A 14405-nucleotide genomic window follows, 5' to 3' on the forward strand; every position below is an offset into this window, starting at 1 on the left:
GACATTGGGGGCTCCTCTGCGAAACCGAAGAGGCACGAGGGTATGGGGGTCGGGTAGAGAGGCGTCGCCGGCGAGAGAGAGTCAGGAGGAGAAGGGAAGAGAGTGAGTGTCGGGGAGAGAGAACGAGAGAGCATGAGAGGGGAAGGGGTTTCGTATTTGACCCCCCCCCCCTATCTCGTTGTCTTTAGAAGACTCGGGGGTGGCTGTGAGGCTATGCCCGACCGCCTCACCTTTTGTATCCGGTTTCGGGTCCAAATCTGGATCCGACCCGGGTTCAATAAATTTTATTTTATTTTATTTTTTTGTGGTTTTACAGAAAGAATCAAAGGAAACGAATATTGAGGGATTTCTTCTAGTTCTTTCGGTTCGTCTAGGATTTGAATCATGAGTGGAGATAGATTCGCTAGGTTCATTGTATTGCTCGATAGCACTTCTAAAGGTGCTTCTATCTCTATTAGAATAGGTGATAGGGTCTCTAGTTATATTTTCTTCTTGTGAGGTAGTAGGGTTAGAATTATTGTTGATCACAACTACTTCATTGTCATTGTTATATCTTGATTCATCATCACTAGAGATATCATCATCCTTAGATAATAAATCAAAAATAAAGGAATAGTCGGCATTTTCTAAATAAGGTTCATTTTTTCAAAACCACTATCATTTTCCAAAAACATTACATTCCTTGAGACATAATAACTTATCATTCTTAGTATCATAACATTGAAATCCTTTTCGGGTTTCAGAATAGCCAAGAAAAGCACAAGGAATGACTTTTAGTGATAGTTTATTATTTTTATCTGTAAGGACAAAGCACTTGCAACCAAAAACTCAACCTATTATAATCGGGTTCTTTTTCATATAGAATCTCAAAAGGAGAGACTTTATCTAGATTTTTGGATGGAAGACGGTTGATAAGATAAACGAAAGCAAGAGTCGCCTCAACCCAACTTTTTTTGTAATACTTTGGAAAATAAAAAGGGTTCTAGTGGCTTCAATGATATGCCTATGCTTCCTTTCGGCCAAACCATTTTGTTATGGGGTCTTGGGGCACGATCTTTGATGGACAATACCATAATCTTCAAGATATTTCTTAAACTCATTAAAGAGATATTCACCTCTGGAATCAGTCTTAAATATCTTTAAATTACTATTAAACTGATTTTTGATCATCATATGATATGATTTAAAACATGAAAAACTTCATATTTATGTTTGAGAAAATATATCCAACAATATCGTGAAAAATCATCCACAAAAATTACATAATAAGTGAAACCCCCCTTGGATACGACGGGTGCCAGTCCCCAAATATCCGAATAATTTCAAAAGGTTTAGTAGTAAACATAGATCTTTGTTCAAAAGGCATACTTCTCATTTTTTCAAGACTGCAATCTTTACAAGAGAAAGTATTTTTACAAAGATTCTTGACAAAATGCAAATAGGACAACTTGGTAATGTTGGGATGACCAAGTTTTTTGTGCCAAACATTTATGTCTTTATGTTGGGCCACATTACAAAAGGTGGTTTTAGGGATTTGAAGAGAATCCATTATAGTACAAATCTCCCTTCCTAGAGCCTTCCCCAATCAACCTCCCGGACCAGTGATCCTGTATTAAACATTTATTAGATGAGAATTGAATGCCACACCCAAGGTCCGGTAGTTGAGAGACGGAAAGTAAGTTTAAATTTAATTTTGGTATAAATCTAATTTTAGGAATAAAGAAGTTTTGAGTTTCAAACCAATTCCCTTAAATTCAAGAGAAGTATCATCCACAGTTGAAACAAAAGATGGTGACGAATTTTTAGAGTATTCGAAAAGATAAGAAATGTTTGAAGACATATGAAATGATGCACCTGAATCTAAAAGCCAAGAAGTTTTACCTGGAGGAGAAGTAGACACGGCGGCACCGGAAATAGCTCCCTTAAGAAGAGGTTGAAGAGCTTCCACAATTTGATTTAGAGAGAGAGCTCCATTGGTAGATTCCTCTTTTTGTGGTTGAGATGTGGTGGCCATTGCTAGTAATTTCTTCCACTTAAAACAAACCGGTTTGATATGACCCAGTTCTTTGCAAAAGTGACACAACTTTGCTATAATCCCTTCTTCCGCCTTGACCACCTTGATTTTGGTTTTTAAAATGAGGAGGTTTATATGTCCTTAAGTTGTTCTCGGGCCTAGAAACAGTATTAGCTCTATCACACTCATCTTGATTTGTGGGCATTGCAAGAACACTTGGATTTTGCTTGCTAATGCCCATACGAGTTTCCTCTCTACTTAATTTAATAATGACGTCTTCAAGAGAGGGAGAAATGAAGGAGGATAGGAGAGAAGATCTAATTTGCTTAAACTCGGGCCTTAGCCCATTCAAAAAGTTGGAAAACGATATTTTTCAAGTTGCTTATGACGAAGCTCTATGGCTTCTCCACTCCACTTAGGTTCAAGCACAACAAGCTCATTCCAAATGGAAGAAAGTTTGGCAAAATATTCCCTTATAGTCATCTCTCCTTGAAGAAGGGTTAGCGCCCTCTTTTGAAGGTAATATTTATGTGACAAGTCTCTAGAAGTGTACATCTTCTCAAGGTACTTCCATGCTTGAAAAGCCTTTTTAAACTTTATGATATTGGCGTTGATTCTAGTCTCAACGGATGAGAAAATCTATGACAAAATCTTGAAGTTCTTCATATCCCACTCATGTTTTTTGCTATATTCTTCAAGAGCTTTCGTTCTTTCATCTCCCTCAAAAATTTTGATTTCTCCTCTTTCAACCAAAGTAATTTTTGGCTCCGGTTCCGGAATCAAGCCTTGAACATAACCCCAAAGCCCTTTTCCTTTAATATAAGTTTCCATATTACCGGCCCATACGTGATAATTGGAGCCATTGAGTTTAAATCCAAGAAAGAAATGGAAGTCTTTTTCACCCATTAGAGAGATAAGATAAAAGAAAAAAATGCGTACCAAAAAGAGATTTTAACTCTTACTCGTTGAAGTAATCTTCTAAAATATTTGATGAAGAGAAGTCTTCACGCCAATCCCCCAAAAAAATTTGAAGGCACAATTTTTGAGGCACTCGATATTGTGAAGAACGACGCAAATTTCTTTCTCCAAGCGACCTTGCTTTGATACCATGTAAAAATCTCTATAAAAAGAGATTTTGTGTATAAACATAATGCCGGAAACACGAAGTGTGCACAAAGGCACGGATACACATGCACAAGGGCATAAAAAATATTAACTTCAATAAATTGGATCCCAAAAGGAGCTTTACAAAAAGAATAATTTACAAGGGGGTAACACCCCATATTTATAATGCAAGGAAGAGAGGGAATGAGGGAGTCGTTGGGCTCCCAACGGTTCTAAATAGAGCCGTTGGGGGTCCAACGACTCTCTCTACTTTATGCTTTTTGACTTTGGTCAAAAAAGCATAAAGCCAAAAAGGTCCAAAAATAAACAAAAAAAGAAAAAAAAACTTAACCTAGTTAAATAAACTAACCTAATCCTAATTAAACTTTAAAAGTAAACTAAAAACTATGAGATTACATATTAAATTATGTTACATTTTAACACCACCTTGACCCAGAAAAACCCCAAGGGGTAATGGTGACCTGGACCATATGTGGGTAGTGCGCACCCTGACCTGGACTGCAGGTGGGCAGTGCCCCGGGTCAGGGTGTGCACCACTCATGCCCAACCCTCGAGTCAAGTGGCGAGTACATACCCACCCCACTCTCTCTCTCTCTCTCTCTCTTCCTTTGATTTTGGTTAGACAAATAGATTTTTTTATTATTTTCAGTTACCGTAAATTTATGATTTTTTAGAAATTAATGTATTGATATGGACTTTTCCAAATGACATACATGTTTAATTAAGGGTTTAAATTCTTTTTGTGTTTTTTTCTTAAGATTTATCTAATAATAGCATGAATGTTTTGATTTTAGGAGTTTTATTTGCTTTTTTTAGCATAATGTATGACAGGGTTTTTATTTTTTATTTAGTTTATTTTTAAATAGCATAAATGCTTAATTAGAGTTTTAAGCTTTTTTGTATGTTTTTTAATTAGCATTAGGCATGTAATGAGTGCTTGATTTTAGTTAGAATATTAGTGTTTTTTTAATGAACATAAATCCATGATTATTTAGAGATTAGGGTATTGGTTTGCATTTTTCCAAATGATGCAAATGTTTAATTACAATTTTTGGGTTTTTTGGGTTATTTTTTCTTTTTATATATCATTAAGCAAGATTCCATTATTGAATGTTTGATTTTGGTTATTACTTATCAAATCCCTAAATCTTTGATTTTTGTTAGAATTTAAGTTTTTTATTTGGTTTCTTAAATGCCATGAATATTTAATTAGGCATTTTTGTCATTTTTTTTTTCATTCAACATTAAACGTGATTGCTTGAATGCATGTTTGATGTTGGTTAGAGCTTTAGAGGTTTTATATATTTTTTTCAATTAACATATCTATGAATCATGTTAGAATTTAGGGTTTTGATTTGTTTTTATTGTGCATTTGTGCCCACCCTAGTTTAGATTCCTGGCTCCACCCCTGCTTGGACCCACAACCCTGTTGGCTATTACCAACATTAGATATCCAGTCTAAAAACATCTGTTGCTGGTATAGATTTGGTTTCCTTAGTTATGTTTGTGGTTTTCAAAGATTTTATTCAATGATTATTTCTGCTTTTGTGGCAATGTGTGTGAATTACATACTGCTTTTCGCAGTCCATTACTTGTGTACACTAAGTAGGGCATCATTTCGTAATTTTTTCACTGTAGTTATATTATCACTTTATAGTTGCATAGACTTTGTTTTGGAAAATTTGTCTGAGCTGCTTGTTTTTATGCTCCACTTTAGGGTGACAATAATTTTGGATTCACCAGTTCTTAGTTCTGTGTAAGCTACTTGATTTTTTCTCCTTGATGTTACTAGTCTATGATGCTTGTGTACCTGTTCATAGTGTGGTTTATGCTGGATGATGTTTTCTGATGGCAAGCTCATTGAGATTGAAATGGATCTTCCTTAATTGTGCAGAGCAGTGTGAAAAGGACAAGGCACGCATTCTCGTTCACTGCATGTCTGGAAGAAGCAGGTAAACTTTTACTGATGAAATGACATTTCAGAGTAAGAGAGCATGTTCAGAGAGTTATACATAAGCGTAAGATTTTTTTGTTCAAACCTTTCAACAGATCCCCTGCTGTTGTGATTGCTTACCTGATGAAGCGCAAAGGATGGAGGCTTTCTCAAAGTTATCAGTGGGTGAAAGATCGAAGGTCCTCTGTGGAATTATCTGCAGGTATTTGACATTGTGTGCTTTGCATCTCTGTGCATGATATCAAGCTACGTGATTGGAACTTGATATTCTTGTGCTTGCTTCAAATCAATTCAACTAAAATCTCTCTTTCCTCTGCTTTTTGGGTTGATTATGTTCTCTTCTACACTGTACCTCAGATATAATTGTGAAAAAGCCAATAATGTACTCTTTAGGCAAGTCTATTTTATCTCAGATTTTTTTTTAAAGTGACAATTTCTGAAACAAAAGCTTGGAAAGCAAGCATACTTGCAGCATATATGTTTGTTGGGTCTTGTTAATTTATGCCAAAAATGCAGAACTTCAACAAATTTTCATCTTGGCAAAGTGATAATTCCAACTTGCCATGTTTTACAGCACAGTGCCTGCCAAACCCATTTAGTTTAAATCTCTCTCTCTCTCTCTCTCTCTCTCTCTCTCTCTCTCTCTCTCTCTCTCTCTCTCTCTCTCTCTCTCTCTCTCTCTCTCTCTCTCTCTCTCGTGTGGTTTTGATAACTTTTAAGAATTTCCAAAGCTTGTCATGAATTTTAAAATACTAGTGTTTGTACAAATTTCTAAAGATTGTTCATGTATTTCTTGCATGTAAGCTTCTAAATTTAAGATACTAATATTTGTATAATTTACTAAAAGATTGTTTATGTATCTCTCGCATTTAAGATGCCTAATGAGTGGAGGAAGAGTACTTTGGTGCCTCTATATAAGAATAAGGGTGATATACAAGATTGCACAAACTATCGTGGTATAAAACTCATGAGTCATACTATGAAACTTTGGGAGAGGGTGATTGAGTCTAGGTTGAGGAAGGTTGTCATGATATCGGAGAATCAATTTGGTTTTATGCCTGGAAGATCAACTACGGAAGCTATACATCTTCTTAGACAACTTATTGAGAGAAATAGAGAGAGGAACAAAGATTTGCATATGGATTTTATTGATTTGGAGAAGGCATACGATAGAGTACCTAGGGACGTTCTCTGGTGGACAATGATGAAGAAATGTGTTTCTCTCAAGTACATTAGTATAATTAAAGATACGTATGAAGGAGTAGTAACCAATGTCCGCACTTGTGGAGGGGTGACAACCAATTTTCCTATAACGGTTGGGTTACATCAAGGATCTGTTTTAAGCCCTTTCCTATTTGCTATATTGATGGTTGAGCTTACGAGATCAATTCAAGAAAATGTGCCGTGGTGTATGTTGTTTGTTGATGATAATGTTTTGATTGATGAGTCTAGAGCTAGGGTTAATGCTAAGTTAGAATTATGGAGACAAACATTTGAAGCAAGAGGTTTTAAGTTGAGTAAGAGTAAGATAGAATATATGGAATGTCGGTTTAGTAAGCAACGAAGTAGTGATGGGAGTGTAGTGAAGCTTGGTGAGCAAGAAATACCGGTGGATGATTGTTTCAAATATTTGGGATCTATCATTCAAAAGTATGGAGAAATTGATGGAGATGTAAATCATAGGATAAAGGTTGGGTGAATGAAATGGAAAAGTGCAACTGGAGTGTTGTGCGATCGTAGAATGCCATTGCGGTTGAAGGAAAAGTTTTATAGGACGACTATTAGGCCCGCTTTACTATATGGTACGGAATGTTGGGCTGCCAAGAGACATCATATTCAAAAAATGAGTGTAGCTGAGATGCATATGCTTAGATGGATGTGTGAAAATACAATAAAAGATAAGATTCAGAACGAAGAGATACGTAAGAAGGTAGGCGTTGCACCCATTGAAAATAAGATGAGAGAGAATCGTTTACGGTGGTTTGGACATATTCGTCGAAGGCCTAATGATGCTCCAGTTAGATGGATGGAGAAATGAAAAAATATATTAGTTAAAAGAGGCCGGGGTAGGCCTAGGAAGACATGGATGGAGATGATAGGAAAGGATATGAATGCTTTGAACCTCACCGAGGACATGGCATTGGATAGAAATGATTGGAGGAGAAGGATTCATGTGGAAGACCAAGAATGATTTTCTTTTTTGGTTCATATCGCCGACCCCAATTGTTTTGGGATGAAGGCGTAGTTGTTGTTGTTGTTCATGTATTTCTTGCATGTAAGCTTCTAAATTTAAGATACTAATATTTGTACGATTTACTAAAAGATTGTTTATGTATCTCTCGCATTTAAGCTTCTCTTATTGCTGATAATTTCGGGGATGAATCTGCCTTTTTCCAGGCAATTATTTTCTTGATCTTTTGATTTCACCTCTTCCATTTGCTCCTTTAATATACCTTCCATGTTGATGGAAGAAAGCCTTCAATTGGAATATGCACTATCGGCTACATATTCATTTGACTTTGTGTGGAGGAAGATGATTCTAATAGGATAAGAGGGGAAAATGTTAGAGTAATCCTATATACAAATTTAAATGCCTGTCATAGTACTTTTGCTTTTTTATTTCATAAATTCGTTCTGAATATAACTGGGGCAGCATTCATAGATTAAATAAGTATCATGTGTTGGATGTTTTCTTCTGGTAATCTCTAATAGTTCTCAGATTTTACATGCTAAGAAAAACATTAAGAAACACAAATAAAAATTTAAGGGAAAAGAAAACTTAAGCTGATAATTATGATCTGTTCTTTGTGATCTAATCTCTCTTTTATACCCATGATCATTGCTCTTTCTGCGTCAAGTACAAATATTTATAACCTCAACAAAATTCATTATTTGTAAAAATGTGAACTAATACAACAGTTATCTGTTAATTAGAAGCCTTAGATGCATTTGAAAATCTGGTGACGAGGAAAGTCTTCTGGAGGCAGCAGATGTCTCTTGAGATGCACTGGCAGATTTGATCAAAGACCCCTTAGATCAATTGGCCTTATATTTAATTCAATTGACAATATCCAAAGTCATGGAGATTAACTCTCTAGGACTGCCATCTCTGGAAAGCTTTATAAAGTCAACCTTTGTTAGCAATGTCCAATCTTTATGGGGCAAATGAGATTCCGTATAGCCTAAAAGGTCAAATGATTACATTCAAATGATTACTCCACTGTTGCTTTACATGTTGAAACTGAACGTCTGACAATTTTCATGTTTTATAGCTGTTTATCAGCAGCTGCAGGAGTATGAACAGAATATCTTTGGAACTAGCAATAATGATCCAACACCTCTCATTTGTTCAGTTGAGCCACCCTCACTGAAATTCGGGTTTCCAGCCACAGGTGCTACTTTCTCAGCTCCTCTGTTCAATCAACCGGCGTCTGCCTCCATATTTGATCGGGGAAATACAAACAATTCACCTCAAGGGTTCACTTTTGGAGCACGGAAGAATGACCCTTTCAGTGTCCTACCTCCCAATGGAGCCGATACACCTATGGATAGCTCATAATGTTGCTCAATTACCCTTATAAGAAGAATCAAAAAGTAGCATGGAGGCCAAAAGAAAAAGGGTGAAAAGTGGCAAAATCCTTCAAGTTTTTATGTGAAGTTCGTCATGTCAATGGGTCTTCATGATTACAATATTACATGCAATAATCATCCATTCACTGGACATATCAACTGAGAAATTATAATGTTTGGAAGTCCTTTCTGTAAGTATTGACTGTCTATAAATTATTTTTCATAATCAACTTTCCTGTTGACTCTTCTCTAGTGATTGTGTTAAATATGGCTTCTTGCCTTTCGCACGGTTTCTTCTCATGCTACTTCACAGATTCATGAGCCAAGATTTTGCTTAAAGGGGGGCAATTTTTTTTATAATAAAGTAAAATAAAATAGTCCAAAATGAGGTTATTTATGGGCCTTATCTTGAAGAAAGAAGATCATGATGATAAACAAATTGACCATATTAATGAAATAGGTGAAATGGGTAAACACATAATTTCAAAAAACTCAAATTTCAAATACATAAATTGATAAATAAACTAATCAAACAAGTATTTTGTTGCTAACCTGATTTTTGCTCTTGTTGCACGGAGAAAGATAGATGTGCACAAAGGGGGACTGAAACAATCCAAGAAAATAGGGCAGCCTGCAGAGGATTGGAGAGATGAAGAGAACCCAAAAAATAATAGTAGAAAACTTTAGAACTCTGTCCTTCGTTTTCACTTTTTACCCTACAAAGTAGCTTTTGCTTTTGCTATTTTACTAAAAGTTGCTAAGTTTCTACTTTTGCAAAGTTACGTTTTTGACTCATTTATTTATCACTTAAAAAAAAATATAATTAACTATTCCAATTCATTGCCTAACCAAAAGAAAGAAAAAAAAAGGAAAAAAAGTTTCACTCCAATATCAGTGCAAATCGGCCTGAAACGGTATCGGCTAGAAATCGATATGGTACAAGGCAGATTCGGCTCATGTTCTAAAATTTTAAAAACTGGTTAAATTTTTTAATATTTTTAAATATTATTTTAATATATTTTCAACCTAGTTGAAAATTGGCCGATTCAGTTCCATTCAACTCAATCGGAATTGGCCGATTCACCTGAATCGTTTAATGCCCTGGATATTGACAACATTGCTTTGGATGTGCTCGATAGATTGTTTAGTCAAAAGACTTCACATTATCTGCAGCATTGCTGCATGGTGGGCACATATGGGTGTCGAGAAATGCCAAGATGGAAGAATGACCTCTGGTCAAAAACATAATTTGTTTCATTCGATTACATTACGTGAGGTGATTTTTAAGCATTTTAAAATCAATAGCCTGCTTAGTACCAAATTTTATGATTGCAAAATCTCTGTTTTTCTGTAAAAACCACTTTACCAAAAGTGGTACTGCTAAAAATAAACCATTTCAACAAATCTGTGGGGTCAAATCGACCAAATACTGACCACCACATGCTTGATAATTTTCAAAACTTTAGGAGGGGCTCATCTATATAACGATGAGCTAGGTAGAATTTAGAGTTGATAGTTGGAATATGAAAAAAAATTCTAGTTTTATTAATCTTTTTGGAATTTTCAATTATTTCTTATCAATTTTCTGTTTATTACTAGATATTCTTAGATAATCCAGTGTAGCTTGGGCTTCAGGTATCAAATCTGTAGGTTTTAAGAGTGTCATTTCTGATCGCTACATCAATTCTAGTAGAGGGTACACTGCTAATGAACGTAGTGAATATTTTCCCAGGATGGTCTTGCAACGAAAGCAAATGAAAGCACATTTTTCTATTTCATATTGACAGAGTGTCGTGTTAGGGTTAGACCCCAATCAAGCGGAGGTCCCTCCAATGTTTTTTCATCCATGCAATGAACCACATCCAACCATCATGGCAAAGGATCGTTGTCTCAAATCAAAGGCGTAGCTAGGGGGGGCAGGACTGGGCTGTAGCCCAGTCCTGCCTCCCGAAACAGTTAATTTTTTTTTTTTAAAAGCCCAGTCCTAGCCCAGCCCTGATTCCATATGAAATAGATTTTTATCCATTTTTGTAGCCCAGCCCAGTCCTAGCGGGGCCCTGACTGCAGCAAATAGTTTGATTTGTCCATATGAAATAGATTTTTATTAATAATTGTAGCCATTTTTTATTTTATCTCAAATTTTTTTTCGGGGGCGCTGCCCCCCGAACCCTCGACTATCGCACAAATAAACCTTTTTTTGCTACACCCCTGTTTGCCCCCCCCCCCCCCCCCCCCCCCTCACATGAATCCTAGCTACGCCCCTGTCTCAAATAAACTCCACAGAAATTTTGAGAGTCGTTGAGCTTTCAGAACAGCAGCAAAAACATGCTAACTGGATGTCGTTCATGGCATGGCATGGCATGGATGAACAACATAAGAAAGTAATTTTTGCCTTATTCAATCTCGTACCTCTGAATGTTGTCAACATAGTTTGAAAGGAAAAAAATCCCAAGAACATAAGCTGCGATGTGTAGCTTCATACCAAAACTGTTTGAACGGTTTTTGGTAATGCCTGGAATTTCTGCACACCTTGTAGCGTGGTTGTATCAGAAATTAGAGTTGGCTCTTAGGTCATGTACAATAAATCAATAATAAGTATCCTGTGTTCATTGGGGAAGCCAAAAGGCTAGAAGCTAGATCAGGTCAAGGGTACTTGATACTTCTGCACAGTTTCCTTGGATGTCCTTCATCGAGCCATCCTAATTTAGACTTCTTATGCCCCTTAAAACATTTATAAAGTTATTGATGCGTTAAATGAATTGCTTACAACACATCTTCAACGGAGGGTTGATAGCAAAGGCTCGAAGCATCGCATAGAAGGTAAAACTACCCTCGTTCTACGTGTAGGAGTTTAGGGTGTGTTTGATGGCGCATCCAAGATTGGACCGAACAGCAAAACAGAACAGACAAAATGCATGTTTTGTTTATTCTGTAACAACCGTCCAGCCTTTGTTTTCACTGGACAACAAGCTATGTTCTTTTTGTCCAACATTTGATTTGTACCTTGTGCAAACAACTTGGATACATATGGATAATGAGTCAGATAACTTTATTTTGAATCGTACGACTCGATCCGCCCAACCATATATAGTACCCCAAAAAATTTTGTGGTTCAAGCTGGACAAACCAGCATTGAGATCGTGAAAAGGCTTTGTCGGGAATTCGAGGCTTGCAGCGAAAGGATACTCTAATCGGAGTTTGACGAACTCTAACGGATCAAACCTACGGTATTTTCACCTTGAAACTTGTGGGTTGGGTTTCCTAGGGTTTGTCCCTTAGTTGACATGGTGATGGAGAGGTTGGAGGTTTCTCATTATGGCGAACGAGGCGATATGGGTGAAAATGGGGCTAAACGACTAATTTGGGTGATGCGGTTTGGACTCGGTTGAAAAATCAGAAGTGGTTTGAGGTTCAGAACATGTAGGACCTGGTTTAGGGGTTCTAGGAAGGTCTAGGGATGTAAGGTAAGGTCTAAGACACGTGTTGGACAAAGAGAGAAGTTGTAGGAGGTTAGGGGCACTTGGTTTAGGAGAAACGACGAAATCGGGTGCCCAGTAAGAAGTGGTTTTGGTTTTCAGGTTCTAGAAATTAGAGAAAAGTGATTATAAAGCTATGGATGAGTTCTAGGGGTACCTGTGAAATCTTTAATAGATTGGGATGATGTCTCCCACATTCTGCAACTTTGACACATGATCTGGCAATTCTGATGAGTTCGACGAGAAGCAAGATCGTACAGTCGAAATGTCAAAAAAGCTTGGGCCTTCCAACGGAGGTGAATGACCAACCTTTAGGAGTCTGGTCCTCACATGGATCAAAGAGGGAAGAAAAGGAAAGAGGAGAGAGAGAGAAGAGAAAGAAGGAAGTAAGAGAAAAAAATGTCTAAGAGAAGGAACTCCCAGAGAAAGCTAGAGAGAGAAAAACTATTTTATAAATTCAATAATCTCAAAAAGGGACCCAAGGCCTCTATTTATAGTGTTTGCCCTGGGTTTAGTTTCAACTGTAATCCAAAATAGAAAATCTAACCCAAATCCTCATATACCCTTTAATTATCAAAGCAGGATCCTAACTAGAAGTCAAATCTAGACTAGAGAGGGGGTCAATTATCCTGACTGGAGTCCATCTCTAACCAAATCCTAAAGACCTAACTAAGTTACTTAAAATCTTATTTGATAAAATGAAAACTAACCTAATGTTGAACCAAATCACAAAATAGAAAGAAAGAAGAAGTGGGGGGCTCTCCTTCCTTTTTGGAAAGTAGGGGGCGTCCCCCCTCATTTTCCTTTTCTCTTTTCTTTTTAAGAAAGTAGGAAATGCCCCACCTTTTCTTTCTTCTTTTCTTTTTTTCTCCTTTCTAAGGGGCGCCCCACCTTGGGTCCCACTTGGCTTCTTTTTCTTCTTTCTCTCAAGTTGGTGCCCATATGGACCCCACTTGGTTTTCTTTCCTCCTCTTTATAGCTGGCCCCACTTTGCTGACTTTATAGACTCTCTCATTTATCTCTTTCTTGATGTGCTAAGTGTCTTCATAGATTAGAGAAGTTTTTTTCTCTTGTAAGGAGCACTTTTAGTGTGTCATGTGTTCTTCCTATGGGACCCATATCATCCTCCATTGCTTGAATAGGAAGAAAATACATGTCCTTAACTTTTCACTCTATGCTCAGCTATATAACCTTCCATGTCAACATAGAGATGACCCCTCATAGGTTGGGAGGTGGTGTCTTAGGTTTGGAGCACATATCTCTAGGCATCTTTTATAGTATGACCAATTTCACAAGTTCTGACAACTCCTAAATCTTGACTCCTATGGTCTTGTGTTGATCCTTCAAAAATAAAAGAGACTAACATGCCATCCTTAAGTCCTGCTACACTCGTTCCAATGAAGTAATAAATTAATACATCAGTTCTATCAAAAACTAAAAGAACACCAAAAAAAATTGGGATGGGTCATGACACCATATGAGTGTTTTTAACATATTTATTATGAATTTGAGCTCCGAATATGGATCTTGGATTTTTTTTAAACAACGCTGAGAAGTTTTCCTTGACTTCTATTAATAAAATAAATCAATTACATGAGATCTTCAAAGGAGGGTAGCCAATTCGGTGGCTTGTCCTTCCAGAAAAGATTATTTCAAAATTGCAATATATAAAAGATATGTCCCATGGAAAACAACGGCCCCATGCACAACACCCTGTCAATCTAGAAAATACTTGACAATGTAACATCAGAAGGGAGAAAACTACACCCCTAACATGCTACAGAAATAACATTGCACCAACGAGAATTGTTTAAGACCAACACCACATGTTGACTAGCCGTGACATCTAAAAACACATTGCAGCAATCCCCCTTTATCATGAGATTATTTTGAAACATCTTCATGCCACCAATAAATAAAAATTTATTTTGGTAATATGTGGCAAATGAAACTAGACCATATCTTCTATATGAGGATGACACAAATCTAAACATGATCAGGTTTTGATCATCCATCCAAAATTGATCAGCAATGACACCACTCCTTGCAAATAATCGAGCCTGATTTCCAAAATCAGTAGCCCAATCCAGCATTTCAAACTGTTTTGAACATGCACCCTAGATTTGCTCAACATAATTGTCTCTCTTCCAGGTAATGTACCTTCATGATATGATAGATTCCACTATTGAATTTAAAATCTGAGAAAACACTTTATTTAATCATTAAACTTGTTTGTGCTAAATCATTAAAAAGAACATAAACGAAA

The 14405-nt window shown here is 36.7% G+C and overlaps 1 protein-coding gene across 1 annotated transcript in view; it reads left to right on the plus strand.

Moving 5' to 3' along the window:
• Positions 1–8893, plus strand: part of LOC149813040 (protein-tyrosine-phosphatase IBR5-like) — a 60088-nt gene extending 51195 nt beyond the window's left edge. The window contains exons 3-5 of the mRNA XM_089990815.1: positions 5034–5091; positions 5189–5295; positions 8366–8893. Coding sequence (XP_089846941.1) covers positions 5034–5091; positions 5189–5295; positions 8366–8652 — 452 coding nt within the window. The 3' untranslated portion in view covers positions 8653–8893. The remainder of the gene's footprint in view (positions 1–5033; positions 5092–5188; positions 5296–8365) is intronic.
• The last annotated feature ends 5512 nt before the right edge of the window (positions 8894–14405 follow it).

The sequence above is a fragment of the Nuphar pumila genome, chromosome 16, assembly GCF_984573655.1.
Source record: "Nuphar pumila chromosome 16, dmNupPumi1.hap1.1, whole genome shotgun sequence".
Classification (NCBI taxonomy): Eukaryota; Viridiplantae; Streptophyta; class Magnoliopsida; order Nymphaeales; family Nymphaeaceae; genus Nuphar; species Nuphar pumila.